Source organism: Lepus europaeus, chromosome 17 (assembly GCF_033115175.1).
Source record: "Lepus europaeus isolate LE1 chromosome 17, mLepTim1.pri, whole genome shotgun sequence".
Lineage (NCBI taxonomy): Eukaryota > Metazoa > Chordata > Mammalia > Lagomorpha > Leporidae > Lepus > Lepus europaeus.
The window spans coordinates 77,438,069-77,455,206 of record NC_084843.1 but is presented as its reverse complement, the minus strand read 5'-3'; the positions used below and the strand labels follow the sequence as shown (position 1 = coordinate 77,455,206).

The following is a 17,138-nucleotide window of genomic DNA, read 5'->3' as shown; positions in this document are numbered from 1 at the left end:
AGCTTTTACAGGGTGCTCCAGCGAGGGGAAGCAGCCCCCCAGGAGAGTGAGGAGGGGGGTCTGAGTGCTGGGGGAGGAAGGTGCCACCCACCTTCCGGGACCCGCACAGGCCCCAGGCACCTCAGGGAAGTCCCCAGTGCCCCCACTGCAGTTCCTGCTGATGGAGGATGAGGCCTGGCCTGTGGCTTAGGGGGCACCGTGGGGGGAACCGTGGGAGGGGCCGGGGTATGAGAGAGGAGCCCTGTCTGCCCAGTCTGTCCACAGGCGGCACTGCAGGGTGAGCTCCTGGGGAAAGTGAACCCCTCTGAGTCCCCCGCTCCCCAGCGCCTGGCTCCCCCGCCCCCACCCAGCTGAGCCCAGGTGAGGCAGGAGGAAGAATTCAAGACAGGGTGGGCAGGGAGTCCCAAGGGAAGGCGTGAGGGGGCATGGCACTGCCCGGCCAGGCTCTGTCTGGGTCTCGCACAGCTGGTGGGCAGATGATGGACCTGGCTGGACATTGCTCCAGGGGCCAGAGTGGACCCCAAGCTTGTGATGAGAACGGTCCGCAGGGGGCAGTCTCAGCATCGCCTCGGGGAGCTGGCCTGTGACCAGCTGCAGTTTGGGGATGAGATGGTTCTTCAGTCACTGGCAAACTGGGGTGACCACAGCAAGCCCCCAGGCCCCAGGACATGGCAGGGATAACCCTGGGTGGGGAGACTCCCGCCTAGTGATGGATAAGGTGACGGAGCCCACCCCCCCCACCCCCAGGGATGCCCAACACTCCTGCCCACACCGGTCAAAGAATGGCCTCTTTCCTGGGCAGCAGGTTTCTAGAATTTTCTTTGTGGACCACATGGTCTCTGCCCATGCCAATGTCTCCCATCATCCCTGTCTCTCCCTTGCCTGCCTCCCTGCTGCAGCCCGGCCCTCCGTCCACCACCTGCTAGGCGGAGCTCACCTATATCTCACAGTAGCCCTGGCCTCAGCGAGCTGCTGCAGCTTCCACAAGGGTGTCGCTGACACCCCAGTGTGTCCCCAGGGTGCAGGGCCCGTGTCCTCATCTCCCAGAGCGCCAGGATGTGGCCAGGCACAGGAACCATGTCTGGGTTGGTGGCAAGTGCATTCCAGTGAACACAATCGTCTTCCTGCTTCTCCCACAGAATAGTCAAGGATCTCGACTTCCTTGTTTATCCGTTCGACGGCTATGGGAAGAGCTTCATTAAGAAGCAGAAGTTCAGCCCCGACGCCTTCATCCAGGTGGGCCTGCAGCTCGCCTTCTACAGGTGAGCCCAAGGCACCGGATCTGCACCCCAGGCAGGGGGGGTGCTGGCTGACAAGGCTCTCTCGATGCTCGACTCTGGGATCCTGGGACCCGAGGCTCGCCATGGCAGGTGGCATTCAGGAACGGAGGATCAGATCTAAACCAAGCCCCAGGAGAGGGCCGGAAGGCTGACACAGTCAGGACCTGCCCGAGCGCTGGTGCAGGGGCACAGGGGTCAGAGGGCCTGGGAGAGGGCCAGGCCACGAGCAGGATCTGGGGTGGGCGGGGGAGGCTGCTCCTCAGAGCCTGGTTGCACAAGTCCAAAATGACCTGTGTCTCACCAAGATATCTCCTCCGATTGCCCCTAAGCCCCTCCCCTGTCCTCCACTGCCACTGCCTTCGTCCCCTCCCCAGCCACATCCTCCTGTGCGTGGCCAATGCAGCAGCTCCCAGGGGGTCTCTGCGCCCACTCCGGCCCCTGTAATCCTGTCTTCCTGAGGCATGAACTTGGAAATATGTACATCAGACTTCCGTCCAGGAAACCTGGACACTTCCCCCTAGGCTCAGAGCAAAAGCCAGGCTGAGACAGGCCCCCTGCAAGCCGGCTTTTCCTGGGACCCTGCCACAGTGCTGTCCCGCCCCGGGTCACCTTCCCGCTCAGGCAACCCCTGCGGAGGCTGGTGGGGACTCCCTTATCTGAAGCAGCTGCCTGGGGCTCCCTTGCCACCTGGGACTCCCTTGTCACCTTTTCTGCCACTACCTTGTCCGTCCCCCCCCCCCCCCCCACTACCACCAGGAGAGAGGGCCCAGGGCAGGAGGCCCGCCCGAGACTCAGGCCACGTGTGCCCTCCCTGAGCCCTTCTCTCTTTCCTCCTCCGCCCTCAGCACCAAGGGCTGGTGAGAAGGGAGCTATGCCGGGCTGGTGTGCAGACCCAGGGATGCTCACCTGGCTCACGTGAGGGAGGAGGGAGGTGTCCCCTGGCCTGGGGGAGGGGTGGGGTGGGGGAGCAGCCCTGTTTTCTCCCAAGGCCGGCGTTAGTTCTGTGAACTGCTTTGTGTGTGCACTTTCTAGATTGTGTGTGCTTTTTCTAGATTGTCCCCTACCCCTGACACCCTGGGGATGTCCCACAAATGTGTGCGTCTCCAGTGTTCAAACCACACCTGGTTCAGAGCAGGCGTCGGTAGGGGACTGAATCAGAGACGTGCACTTTACATCAGTGCTGGCTGTGCCACCCCTGCACCATCTCTGGGTTGGGGGGGGGGGGAGGACAGGACTCAGGCGGGTGGGGGGGCGGGGGCGCCCAACGGGCCTTCGAAAAGATGCCCAAAAATAAATAAATAAAACGCAAACGAGATCTTCGCAGAGACAGGCCCAGGCTTCTGTGGTTCTGGCTCGTAAAGCCAGGGGTGTGGACAGTAGAGGCTGTTCTGTTCCATCTGCAGCCTGCTAGCCCGGCCAGGAGTGCTCGCTAACCAGAGGGCAGCAGCCATGCGCGCCTGTGCGCATGCGTGGGTGCACAGCCTCCCTCCTCGGGGACGTGAGCTCAGGGCCGCTGAGAGCCGGCTGTGGTCGGGACCAGGACACCGCACACCAAAGCCTCAGCAGCACCAAGACAGGACTGGGCGGCTGCAGTCGGTACCTCCTGCCATCCCAAGGGCCTGTGGCTGAATTGATGGGCAAGCGTCCTGCCGGACCTCGACCTGGCGTGCCTCCCGGCCCAGGGGCTACAGCCCCAGCATCTGTGAGCACGTCCCAGCCTCAGGCCTGCACCGACCACGGCCTAGGCCAGGAATGGGTGTGGCCAGAGTGTCCCTGGGGACAGCTTGCTTGACTCTAAGCCATAATAACAACAGCTGCCCCTTTTTTAGGGTGGGGGGGATTTAAGTTGTCAATTTTTAAAAATCATTAATTTAATTGTACTTATTTATGGGGCATAGTGGAGCAATTCGCTATGTGTATTCAGTGTATGGTGATTGCATCAGGTTGTCAGCATTTCCATCCCCTTAAACATTTTTTTTTTTTTAGATTTATGTATTTATTTGAAAGGCAGAGAAAGAAGGAGAGAGAGAGATCTTCTATCCCGTGGTTCACTCCCCAAATGGCTGCAACAGCCAGGGCTGGGCCAGGCTGAAGCCAGGAGCTCAGAGCATCTTCCGGGTCTTCCATGTGGTGCAGGGGCCCAAGCACTTGGGCCATCTTCCACTGTTTTCCCAGGGACATTAGCAGGGAGCTGGACGGGTAGTGGAACAGCCAAAATTCAAACCGGTGCAGTGGCCGGCGCCGTGGCTCGACAGGCTAATCCTCCGCCTTGCGGCGCCAGCACACCGGGTTCTAGTCTCGGTCAGGGCACCGATCCTGTCTCGGTTGCCCCTCTTCCAGGCCAGCTCTCTGCTGTAGCCAGGGAGTGCAGTGGAGGATGGCCCAGGTGCTTGGGCCCTGCACCCCATGGGAGACCAGGATAAGCACCTGGCTCCTGCCATCGGAACAGCGCGGTGCGCCGGCCGCAGTGCGCTACCGCGGCGGCCATTGGAGGGTGAACCAATGGCAAAGGAAGACCTTTCTGTCTCTCTCTCTCACTGTCCACTCTGCCTGTCAAAAATAAAAAAAAAATTAAAAAAAATGGAAAAAAAAAAAAAACGGTGCAGAGGCTTAACTTACTACACCACAGCACCAGCCCCCTAAACATGTTCTTAACAAACTTTTGGTTAGCACTTAATAATTGCACGTGAACAATTGTTTTTGTAAAAATCAATTAATTTATTTAAAAGGCAGAGAGAAGAGAAGAGAGAGAGATCTTCCATCTGCTAGTGTACTCCCCAAAGGGCCACAACAGCCAGGTCTGGGCCAGGCTGAAGCCAGGAACCCAGGACCCCATCCTGGTCTCCCACATGGGTATCAGGGGCCCTAGCACTTGGGCCATCGCCTGCCGGCTTCCCAGGCGCGTTAGCAGGAAGCTGGCTCACAAGTGGAGCAGCCAGGACACAAAAACCAGCACTCCAGTATGGGAAGCCAGCAATGCAAGTGGCAACTTAACCGGCAGTGGCTTAACCCGCTCGCTGTGCCACGATGCTGGCCCCATGAACAATGTCTCCATCTGCTCCTGCACTCAGCAGAAAACCCAAGCTACCTAGATGGGAGGCCTCGGTCCATTTTCTACAGCCATAATGGAATACCACAAACTGGGTATTTTGGTTTAAAAAGCAAGGTGCATTGTGTCATGAGGTGACTTATAGAGACTAGAAGTTAACTGGGCTCAAGGTATTGGGGAGCCCGACCTCGAGGGGTCACATCTGACCAGGGCCTTTATGCTGTGCCCTAATGTAGTAGTGAGAGCACAGGGAGACCCAGAGCTTGTACCAGGAGGGGCGGGGGCCAAACTCACCCTTTTATCAGCGCCCCTCACCCATGCATGGGGGCAGAGACTTCACAGCCCACTCTCTCCTCTTTTTTTTTTTTTTTTTATTTGACAGGCAGTTATACAGTGAGAGAGAGACAGAGAGAAAGGTCTTCCTCCCATTGGTTCACCCCCCAAATCGCCGCTACGGCCGGCGCTGCACCGATCCGAAGCCAGGAGCCAAGTGCTTCCTTCCAGTCTCCCATGTGGGTGCAAGGGGCCCAAGCACCTGGGCCATCCTCCACTGCCCTCCCGGGCCACAGCAGAGAGCTGGACTGGAAGAGGAGCAGCTGGGACTAGAACCCGGCGCCCATATGGGATGCCAGTGCCTCAGGCAGAGAATTAACCAAGTAAGCCATGGCGCCAGCCCCTCCACTCTCCTCTTAAAAGTTCCACCTCTCAGCTCTGCAGCTTCAGGCTTATGCTTGCCACTCACGTCAGCCCCGAGCCCTGGGATTGCCCAGTGGCCTGTCAGCGACAACGTCTGTGCCTACACTCAGCACGGCGTTTGCTTCCAGGGCCCACGGAGAGACAGGAAAGGGGCTCCCTTGCCAGAGTCCTGGGGGACTAGGATAGGTGTGCATGGGGAAGTCGAGTCACGCGCCAGGCACAGGGCTCCATCAGACAGAGCCTTCCCCTGCAGGAGCCCACCCCGTGCAGAAAGGACTTTCCTGGAGAGGCCTGGGACACAGGCTGCGACTTGCTGGGTGACTCTGGGCTGTCCCTGACCCTCTCTGAACTCCCTGCCTTGTTTGCTCCCCCACCGGCTGGTAAGAAGGGGGACGTGCCCTCAGGGCATCAGGGGTAAGAGGTTTCCCCTGGGTCGGAGAGGCATAGCCGGGGTGCCCTGGGCTCCCACCACCGAGGCCCCGCCCACCTCCTGCCTCCTCCGGGGGTCACGTCTGAGTTACTTTAGATCAAACAAACAGGGTTCCCTCCAGGCTGCAAGCGATGAATTGCACAATTATTCCGTTCTGCACTCTTCTTCCAATGCCCACCGGGATCTCTTGGAAAATTTGAGGTTTTTCCCAACAGATGGGGATTTTTTTTTTCCAAAGCAACCAGTTGCCAGCTCCTTGTTTTGTATCAGCAAAGCATAGGTGATGTAGAGACGTGCACGCGGCTCCGCCCACGAGAGCCTGTGCCAGCATCCATCTCTGGGAGCGCTACTGGCGGGTCCTCTTAACAGTAGCGTGAAATACGCCGCCGAGAGCCAGCACTGTCCAAACCAAGCCGCTGAGCCCATTTTTCTTTCTGTATCGCTGGTGCCCTGAGAATAAATGATCGTGTGCCCTTCATCCTGTATCCCACACAGACTCCACCGGAAGCTGGTACCCACTTACGAGAGTGCGTCCATCCGCCGGTTCCGTGAGGGCCGCGTGGACAACATCAGATCGGCCACGGCAGAGGCGCTGGCTTTTGTGAGAGCCATGACAGACCACCAGGCTCCTGCTGCTGCTGCTATGCCCGTACGTCCTGCTCTGGCCTCAGGGAGCCGTGGTGGCAAAGGGGGACCAGCAGGGGTCGCTGTGGCTTCCCCTGGGGGCACCAGTCCCCAGGCGACCTCCTAAAAGTCCCTTGTGACACGTCTCTGTCATCGACAGGACTGTGAGAAGCTGCGGCTGCTGAGAGACGCCATCCGCGCCCAGACCGAGTACACGGTCATGGTGAGTGATGTCCCAGAGCCTGCAAGACTTGGGGGTCACAGCACGAGTCCCCCGGGCTCAGAGCTCAGCCAACCACCCGCCCGGTGACATGGCAAGGCCACGCCCCCTCTGAGAGCCGCCTTCTGTGGATTTTTGGAACCTGAGTAACACACCATTCTGACTTTTTTGCATGGATTTTGCAAGTCTGAGAGTATTTGACACCCTTTGAAACAAGGCCTTGGTGATAAGAGCACGTGGTACAAGGGGTTTTCAGAAAGTTCATGGGTGTGGCATTGAAGGATATGTCCAGGGCTGAGCCACTGGCTCAGGGGTTAACAGATGCCCACGTCCCACACTGGGGTGCCTGGGTTTCAATCCCAGCTCATGCTCCCCACTCCAGCTTCCTGCTAATGCAGACTCTGGGAGGCAATGGCGACGGCTCTGGCGATTGAGCCCCTGCCACCCACTGGACTGAGTTCCCAGCTCCCGACTTTGATCTGGCCGGGTCCTGGCTGTTGGGTGGAGACAGGCTCTGTCTCTTAGATAAAAATCAACAACAGATAATTGCATGTTGGTGCAACAGTGTTGCATAGATGTTCTGTAATCTGCATTTCCACGAGCTTCTTAAAGAATCCCCCCGTATATGTGGCAGTCTACTGAGTATCCAAAAGGAAAGGTCAAAGGTGAAGGGGCGGGGCTTAGGCCTGTCAAACATGGCTGACACACCATGAGCAGGTGCTAGGTTGTGGCTCTTATTTTCTGCATAAAGAAATACGACCTTTGCTGGGAATTAATAATCACATCAAACTTGTCAAGAGAATGCCTCCCTACTTTAGGGAAATCATTTCTTTTCTGGCCCTGTGGAGCCCTCATTTGCATACAAACAATGCACACTGAGCCACTGCTTGGGGCTGGTGATTAACTGCAAGTCATCTTGATGCAGTCTTTGAAGGATCGGATGATCTATCAAAATGAATTGAGCCAATTCCACCCTTCGTCCACGAAAGCAAGTCCAGTGCATTTTGGGGTTGCAGAACCTTCCCATGTAGACTTAGCCCTACATACCCAACTCATCTGAATAGTTAAGTCATTGCCCTCTGTGGGGGAAATTAAGCAGCCTCTCGTGCCATCAGTGGATTGTTTGTGTTTGGTTTGCTTTATGCCTGGCAAGGTGCTGGGAGTTAGCAAAACAAAACATGAAGCCACTTGCACGGCCTCCCAGGGTCAGAGGTTAAATTGGGCGGGGGGGAGGGAGGAGTCCAGAGAAGGGAAGAGAGCCTGGCGCTTCGGGGATGGGCTCAGAGCCCTTCCCTCTGTGCCCACAGAGCACAGGCGGGCTGAGGCTGTGGCGCTCGTCTCCCCAGCCTGCAATGAGGTGCGTTTGGAGAGGCTGAGGCTGAATCATCTGTGCCTTCATTGGCCGCTGGAAGAGACACCTGTCCGATCCCCAGACCCTGTACACCTGAGCGAAGCTCACTGTGGCGGGAGGTGCCTCCTGCTTGGAGGGGCTTTGACCGCTTTGACCGTCTTAAAAGCCGGGAGACCCTCCCCACTCCCACCCCTACCTGTTGTCCCACGGGTTATTGCTATAAGCCTAGGGTGTCTCCACCAGCCCCCCAAAGGCTCCAAATAAACATACAATACTCAATAGCAGGGTGCCTACTACACCCCCAGCCTCACCTGGGAGAGGCGTAGAAGCAGTGCCCTGGCCCACTGCCAGCCACTCCACTCCCCTCAAGGCCCTCTGACGCTGAAATTCTGGAGCTCTCATTCTGTTACTCTATCCTTCCTTATGGATTTAAATATAGGGGCCGGTGTTGTGGCACAGTGGATTAAGCCTATGATGCTGGCATCCCATATGGGTGCCAGTCCGAGTCCCGGCTGCTCCACTTCTTCTACTTTTCTTTTTTAAAGATCTTTTATTTATTTGAAAGACAGAGTTACTGAGAGGCAGAGAGAGAGAGAGAGAGAGAGAGAGAGAGAGAGAGAGAGAGAGAGAAAGGTCTTCCATCTGCTGGTTCACTCCTCAGGTGGCCAAAACAACCAGAGCTGAGCTGATCCAAAGCCAGGAGCCAGGAGCTTCTTCCAGGTCTCCCACGCAGGTGCAGGGACCCAAGAACTTGAGCCATCTTCTTCTGCTATCCCAGGCCATAGCAGGGAGCTGGATCAGAAGAGGAGCAGCCGGACACACACACACACACTCTCTCTCTCTGTCTCTCTCTCTCTCTCACACACACACACACACACACACATTCTGCCTTTCAAATACGTAAATCTTTTTCTTAAGAGTTTACATATCTTGTGATTGAAAAGTAAACAAATGCGTCATCAAACACCCAGCTCTCTCCCCTTAAAAATGTTAACCAAGCCCTGCCGAGGCATCCAGTGCCTGTCTCCAAATGACTTCTTAGATTACGGATCCAGTTTAATCGAACTGATCTTGAGCATACGGAACAGCGACCAAGCCTCAGGAACAAACCCAGCGCCTTCGGTGTCCCTTGTTCCCTGGGGTCCTGCAGAGGCGGTGGTGGTGACAGGGTCTGCACAGTGACAGCCAGGCACGCCCCTCCGAAAGCTTGGACAGGGCCAGCAGTCCCTAGGCCCCGACTCACTGTCCTCAAGGTACAGCCCAACACGCGCTGGACTCCTCCTGGGCATGTAGCAGTGCACAGGAGCCCAGGAAAGCAGAAGCTACGTGGCTTAGCGGTCAGTCCTGAGCAGCCACCCACACGCGCTGTGGACGGGGCAAGCGCTGAGTGAGCATGCGCGTGACTGCAGGAGCCGTCGCGGTAGAATCATGGGCGGGGAGAGGAGGAGCGAGGAAGTGCAGCAGAGCCCACGGCTCATCTCCTGTTCTCTGTCCCTGGTCCCTCAGGCCATAACAGGGATGGCCATTGACAACCACCTGCTGGCTCTGCGGGAGCTGGCCCAGGACCTGTGCAAGGAGCTGCCTGAGATGTTCACAGACGAAACCTACCTGATGAGCAACCGGTTTGTCCTCTCCACCAGCCAGGTATGGCCCCCTGCATGCACTGCTGTCCCCGAAGAGCCCCGTAGGAACCGGCTGAGTCTTCCATCCACTGGTTCACTCTCCAATTGGCCGCAACGGCTGGAGCTGAGCCAATCCGAAGCCAGGAGCCAGGAACTTCATCCGGGTCTCCCACACAGGCGCAGGCGCAGGTGCAGGTGCAGGTGCAGGGGCCTAGCTACTTAGGCCATCCTCTGCAGCTTTTCCCAGGCCATAGCAGAGCTGGATGGGAAGTGGAGCAGCCGGGACTCGAACCGGTGCCCATATGGGATGCCAGCACTGCAGGTGGCAGCTTTACCCACTACGCCACAGCGCCGCCCCTGCTGCCTGAGCTTGTTAGAAGCTGTATGTCCTTCAGCAAAACCACTAGCCTGCCCAGAGCACCGGTTTGCCTTCTACTGTGTGGGAGTAATCCCACACTTAGTCCAGGTGGAGACAGAACCACCCAGGTGGCACCCTCCCTGTCAACCCTGGCCCTACCTTTCATTCTGTTACCTGGGTGGTGCTGTTCCACTCCGTGACCCCAGCAGGTCTGGACAGGACCTCCAGACAAGTCCAAGAGTTTATTCTAAAAGGCTGTGGGCTCCACGGCAGGATATTGGCCACCAGCCACACAGCTCCTGGCCAGCGCTGCAGGCTAGGTCGGGTAAGGACCGGTGTCAAAGAGGCAGAACCGAATCCACCAGGGAGAGGCGGCTGTTTAGGAGGGGAACACCCCTGCCATCGTCAATTTCCCTCCACTCACTCCTCCACCAGGGAGGATAAAAGCCCGCTTAGTAATTTGATTGTGTCCTCACGGTGGGGAGCCGGCAGACATGAGCAAACGAGGACAGAACGCAGCAATTCTGCAGGAAACCACACATGGACGAGTCGTGCTTCGTAATGGGCAGCCGGCCTTTGGCTCTTGAACAGCGAATTCGTCTGACAGTGCAGTGACTCCATTAGTGAGACTAATGGTTTGTTCTGCCCAAACGGCCAGTACCACTTCCAACAGCCCAGCGCCAGGAACCCCGCCCCGCACCTGCCCAGGCTCTCGACTTGTCCTGTAGAAGCAGCTAGTAAGCTGAATTGGAGGGCGTGGGCTTAGTGGGTGGTAAGTCTTGTTTTCTAACGGAAAGCAGCTTTGGGGGTTCCAATGCCACCAGGAGCCTGCTCTCTGGGTTGGCGATCCTCTAGTCGCCACAGAATCTCGCCACTGTCAATCAGTCGCAAACGTATTAGGCATGTAAGGTAAACTCCACGGATGGCAACCTCTGCAAACGCCCAGCGCTGGGTAATGGGGCGTAGCCAGGCTGTGGGGGAGAGAATCCGAGCAGCCAGGCAAGGCTGACGGTAATTAAGGATCTGAGGGAGAATGGTGGGGGCCAGATTTCGTCCGTTTCTTAGATGACTCCCTGCAGAGAAGCCAGCCCACTGTTGGGGGCCACTAGGGTGCCGTTGAGTAAATTACCCTGATTGCTCGAATGCCACCCTCCCCTCCCCATCCCCCCCCCCCCCCGCCTCGCCCCGTCCCCAGGTAAAGAAGAGACTCAGCCCAGGACCTAGCGTCTGGGCACCCTGGAGCTGCCCACTCCACAGTCGAGCAGATTGGACCCGGGGAGTGGGCTCGGGGTCCCTCTTCTCCCACCCTCATGAAACTAGATGGGTTTATTTTCATGAGCCTGGCTGTGACCATCCGGGGTGGAAGCAGCCAGCTGCTCTGGTTAATTCAATCCAGCGCCCAGGGGCCAAGGTGGGAAGACAGGGAAGCAGATATCCCGCCCCCGAGCCCTGGGCGAGCAAGGCCCTGCCTTCTAGCAGGCTCGCAAGTGCTGTTTCCCAGGAAGCAGCTTCTGCTCTGTCCTCCCCTCCAGGTGCCCACGACCATGGAGATGTTCTGCTGCTACGGGCCTGTGGTCCCCAACGGGTACGGGGCCTGCTACAACCCGCAGGCTGAGACCATCCTCTTCTGCATCTCCAGCTTTCACAGCTGCAAGGAAACCTCGTCCGCGGAGTTTGCGAAAGCCGTGCAAGCGAGCCTGGCGGACATGAGAGACCTCTGCAGCCCACCGCAGCCTGCCCGGGGCAAGCCACCTGCAACCAAGGAAGATGGCCCAAGACCAAGTCAGGGCCACCAACCTTGACTCCCAGGCACCACTAGGTCTCCCATCCCCAAGCCCAGCCTCCTGCAAAAACCTGTAGCCGTCCCTCGCCCCAGCTTTCTGCAGCTCCCAGGGCCCCAGGACCCAACCCTAGACCGCACAGACGCATTACATGCGGCTGGAGAAGCTGGCGTGTTAGCAGACAAAGGCCCCTCACTATGCATGGGAGTTGTCAATATGTATCAAGGTGCCCTCAGGCCTAGGTGAGGCAGGGCCCCTGCTCCTCCCAGGCTCCTCCTGGGGTCCACCTATTTCCTTTCCCCGCAGGACCTAGCTTGTCCAGGTGATACTTCTGCCCCCTGAAAGAATGAATCACCCTATTGCGTGCCACGCACCTAAGTGAGTCACGGAAGCAGAGGCTACATCTGGGTCATTGCTTCTTTCTTCTGGGGGTAGGGAGTTGGGGAGCAGGGGGCTTAGTTTTCAGAGCAAAAGCACCTGGTCGTGGTGTTCACAGAGCCTCCCCTGAGCCATGCAGGCCTGCAAAACCCCCTAACCCCACCCACCTACACACACACACATACACATACACACACACGCCAAGTTCATCTAAAACGTGGTGACCTGCCCCCCTCCACACACACACATTTCTCCTTTGGCCTCCCAGAGACAGATCTTCCACTGGGTTCAGAAAATCGTATCCAGCTATCCTGAAAGGAAAAATAATGTTTCCACCTATGACCATCCAGGAGCCCTGGCAACTGTCTGCCTCCCATGTGGCATCAGGGCCAGCCAGTGGCAGGTGGAGATGCAAAGGAGTAGGCCACGCCCTCTGGGGGGGCCTGTTATTTGCATTTTCTCCGCCCCTTTCCCATGACTCTACCCTGATAGGTGGAGGGAAAAGAAGGCTGTCCCGGAGTCTCTCTGGCTGTGGCCTGCTTTGTTTTGTTTGTTTACAAGAGCGAGCTTTTACAGAAATCCACGGTGACATTAATTTCAGAAAATGATCTCGGTGGCACCCTTTAACAGGTGGGCTCCTTTGGTTGAAGGATGCCATCCAGGGATTCTATGGCAGCACAGGTGGAGGGGCCCAGAGCCAGGCTTTCCAACCGGCCCTGGGGACAGAGGGGACAGTGGGCAGAGAGCAGGGCTGGGTGAGGGAATGGTGGTGCCCAGCCCAGCCCAGGCTCTGGCTGAGGAAGGACAGACAGCTTGGAGACAGAGCAGCTGAGACAGGGGAGGCAGTGCACAAGCAGGCGTTGGGCACATTTTCTAAAGGGCAGAGGAAGAGGGGAGCGTGAGCTGTGTTCCCCCATCGCGAGGCAACTCTGCTGCTGCGGGGGTCCCGGGAAAGTGCCCCTAACCCAGGCTGCGTCATTCCGGGCACCCCACGGTGGCCCTGGGACGTTGCTGAGTGTCTGCTTTGGGGGCCACCATGGGAGTTCTCTGTGCTGTAACCTGGTAGACTGCAGTGGGGCTGGGGCATTTGGTCAGCAGCCCCTGGTTTGATACAGGTTTTGACTGACAATGGGGAAGGTCAGGGCGTGGGCTGCAGCTGTACACACCTCAGACCCCAGTCTGAAGGTCCAGGTGCATTCCCTCTTACGTCCACCTTCCTGCTGACCTGGGGAAGTTGGAGACCAAGGGTCCTGGGGGTGCCTGGGGACGCCGCCGTGCACCTGCTGTAAACTGACCAAAGCCACCTATCCCTTCTCGTGAAATAACCCATTCTCTCCCAGTTTCCCTCCAGGAATTCCTGGGCAGGCAGAGAGCTCCAGCCTTGGGCCCCATCAGCCCCTCACAACCTTGACCAAATGCCCAAAGACTCAGTTCCTTCCATTGCCCAATGAGGAGAAGAGCGTCCCCACCTTACAGGCTCTGAGGACCAGAGAGCGCGTGTGTAAGAACATCAGGACAGTGCCCACCGGTCAGGATGACAGGACCCAGCAGGCACTGCCCAGGTGGTTATCCGCTTATCTGGCAGACCCGAGCTCACACCCACTCCGTAGAGTTAGATCCCCAACAGTGCACTCTGAGGACTCCCAGGGCTTGGGTCGAGACACCTAGCGGGAGGGAACACCTGTCTCAGAGGGAGGGGCTGGAAGCTGGTCTTCCACCTCCGAGGGCAGGTAGGTGCACTGCATCTTTATGCAAAGGCAACACTGAGCCATTGCCAAGGGCATCCCTGGGGAGACCCTGGTAAAGGAGACTGCTCCGCATGTCCCCCAAGAGATGGAAAATGAGATGGCCACCGGGAACAGGGATGCATTGTAACAGTGTACGTGGCCACCTTACAATACTGCTGAATTGCCAAACCATATAAAGTTACTATTTGAGTTCTATTTTTATAAAATAGTTCTAGATTTATGGCAATATGTATATGTGTATTTATAGCCCTTCAACTTTAATTTATAGTTTTGTGCTTTGAAGAAATATATGTATGATTCAGGAATTGTATATTGAAAATATTATATTCAAAGTATTTAAAAACTGTATTCAATAAAATGTCGTGCCAAGAAAGAGGACTTTGGCCATTGCTTCTGTGCAGAAATGCTACATAATGCAGGGCTGCAAATCGCCGGAACTGAGTCTGCAGTTCCTTGGCCCACATCTGGGGTCCGCCTCCAGCAGCAGTGATGCGTGTTGGAAAGATGTAGGGGCTCTGGGGTGGGTTTTTGGCACAGTGGTTGAGACACCACTTTGGGGGTCACCATATTCCATATCGGAGGGCCCACTTGACTTCCCATCCAGCTTCCTGCTAATGCACACCCCGGGAGGCAGAGGAAATGGCTCAAATCCACGAGTCCCTGCCACCCCCATGGAAGACCTGGATGGACTGCAGCTCCTGGCTTTGCAGATATTTGCATGGGAGCTTTGGCTGTGTGTCTCTCTTTCTGTTTCTCTGCCTTTCAAATCAATAAAAGAATTTTAAATAACTAAATGTCATTTATTCATTAACAGCTTAAACAATAAAAAATAGTGGGATCGTTCTAATCATTAAAATGCATTCCATAAAATTCAGCATTCATTCATAATTTAATTTTTAAAAGCCTCATAGTAAAATGGAATGAGGAAAGAACAGACTTAGCCTGACAAAGAGCATCTAAAAAAAACCCTGCAACATGCATCATCCTAAATGGGGAAGTGTTGGACTGTTCCCTTCAAAATCAGGATAAAGAGAAGATATGCACTATCAGTGCTTCCATTCATCATTGCAATACAGGTTCCAGCCAGTGCGACGAGAAGAAAAATGACAGGAAAACTTCATAAAGGAAATAAAAGTGTCATTGCTTAGAGACGAAGATCGTTTATGGAGAAACCCCAAAAGAATCTTCAAATGCATTCATGGAAATGATAAATAAGGTCACAGGAGCTCATACAAGATCCGTGTACAAACCAATTGCATTTTATACACCGGCAATAGACAACAGAATCACAATTCAAAAGACATGGCTGCGGCAGTCCCAGGGAATAAATCTAACAAGACATGAAAGACAAAACGGTATGCGAGGTAAGCATAAACTCTACTGAAGACGCTGGAGCTGTGAGTGGAAGAGAGGTATTCCAAGTTCATGAATAGGAATAGGTCAAACGCCCCACAAGGAGAGTCTACAACTGAAAGAGGCGACTCGGCCATTCAGACCAAGCTGCCCGTGGAAGATATTTTCAACATCTGGCATACATATGTGTTTGAAAGATCTCATTTGAAAAGCATAGAAAGGCTCTCTGGTTCAACAGCAGGGAGACGGAGGGCAGACCATACCCCTGGGCTATCCTGTGGTCTTGAATAGGCAGCCCGGAAAGCGAGCTCTCATTGCTTAGTCTTTGCAGAATTGGGGGGAGGGTCCTGGGGCCCAGCACCACCAAAGGAGAACCCTGGTAACCCACCACACTCACCGGGCTGGGAAAGGACTGTGTCCCCAGAATGAGCATCAAATATAAACACACCAGCGGCTGCATGCCCTGAAGCCCACCTTCACATCATCTGGAGGGCCCAGAAAAATCCAGAAAAATCTCGAGCTCTCCAGTCCTGGAAGTTGTATTGAGCTGCCCCAGGCTGCAGCCCGGGGCAGTATCTTCCTGGACTTCAAATCATTTCCACAATAATTGAGCCAATACAATGCCCAGGACACAACTAAACTGGGGGTGGGGGTGGGGGTGAGGGCAGGCATTCACATACTCTAGCAGCTAACATGACACTTGGCAACTATTACACGAAGGATCTCTCTTTCTCTCTCTCTCTCTCTCTCTCTCTCTCTCTCTCTCTCTCTCTCAAAAACCTTAAAAATTGAAAACTAAACAGTGTGGCCCAGGGGCAGGCACTTGGTGGAGAAGCCACTTGGGAGCCCTGCATGCCATACCAGAACACCTGGGTTCATGTCCCAGCCCCACTCCTAACTCCAGCTTCCTGTTAACGTGCATCCTGGAAGGCAGCAGGTGACGGCTCACATACTTGAGTCCCTGCCACTCACGTGGTAGCCCCGAATGGAGTTCTCCACTCCCGGCTTCAGCCTGGCCCAGCATGGGCCGGTGTGGACATTGCGGAATGAACCAGCAGATGGGAGATCGCTATCTGCTTTTCAAATAAATAAAGAATGCATTCCTGAGGACTGTTTAAGAAATAAATAAATGAAGTGGCACAGAAGACTTGAAAACAAATTAAAACTCTAGAATTGGAAAACAAATAACTAATAACTGCAATCAATCACCAAGTTGACAGCTTTATAATGTCAGTTAAGACATAGCTGATGCAGTGCTGGCATCCCATATGGGCACTGGTTCGAGTCCCGGCTGCTCCTCTTCCAGTCCAGCTCTCTGCCATGGCCTGGGAAGGCAGTAGAAGATGGCCCAGGTGCTTGGGCCCCTGCACCCACGTGGGAGACCTGGAGGAAGCACCTGGCTTCGGATCGGCACAGCTCCAGCCATTGCGGCCAATTGGGGAGTGAACCAGCAGATGGAAGACCTCTCCCTCTGTCTCTTCTCCTTTCTGAGTCTAACTCTGACTTTCAAATAAATAAATAAATCTTTTTTTAAAAAAGGTAATGGAGGCCGGCACCGTGGCTCAACAGGCTAATCCTCCGCCTAGCAGCGCTGGCACACCAGGTTCTAGTCCCGGTTGGGGCGCCGGATTCTGTCCCGGTTGCCCCTCTTCCAAGCCAGCTCTCTGCTATGGCCCGGGAAGGCAGTGGAGGATGGCCCAAGTGCTTGGGCCCTGCACCCCATGAGAGACCAGGAGAAGCACCTGGCTCCTGCCTTCGGATCAGTGCGATGCGCTGGCTGCAGCGCGCTGGCCGCGGCAGCCATTGGAGGGTGAACCAATGGCAAAAGGAAGACCTTTGTCTCTGTCTCTCTAACTGTCCACTCTGCCTGTCAAAAAAAAAAAAAAAGGTAATGGAAGTAATCACTCAAACTTGTCCAAAAACTGTTGAAGAATCTTAATCCGCTTTCTGGGTTTTTTTTTTTTTAGGATTTATTTATTTATTTGAAAAGCAGAGTGACAGAAAGAGATACAGATACACACATATACACATGAGAGAAAGAGAAAGGAGGAAGGAGAGGGAGAGGGAGAGGTCTTCCATCCACTGGTCACCTCCCAAATGGCCACAACACCTGGGGGCTGGACCAGGGCAAAGCCAGGAGCCAGGAATTCCATATGAGTCTCCCATGTGCATAGCAGGGGTCCAATTACATGGGCCATCATCGGCTGCTTTCCCAGGCCATTAGCAGGGAGCTGGGTCAGAAGCAGAG

At 55.5% G+C, this 17,138-nt stretch overlaps 1 protein-coding gene across 1 annotated transcript in view; it reads left to right on the top strand.

Moving 5' to 3' along the window:
• The window catches only part of CHAT (choline O-acetyltransferase), a 39,973-nt gene extending 28,541 nt beyond the window's left edge, over positions 1–11,432 (top strand). Inside the window, exons 10-14 of the mRNA XM_062214584.1 lie at positions 1,140–1,262; positions 5,951–6,104; positions 6,240–6,302; positions 9,157–9,294; positions 11,163–11,432. Of these exons, the coding sequence (XP_062070568.1) occupies positions 1,140–1,262; positions 5,951–6,104; positions 6,240–6,302; positions 9,157–9,294; positions 11,163–11,432 (748 nt within the window). The remainder of the gene's footprint in view (positions 1–1,139; positions 1,263–5,950; positions 6,105–6,239; positions 6,303–9,156; positions 9,295–11,162) is intronic.
• Positions 11,433–17,138: the final 5,706 nt, after the last annotated feature.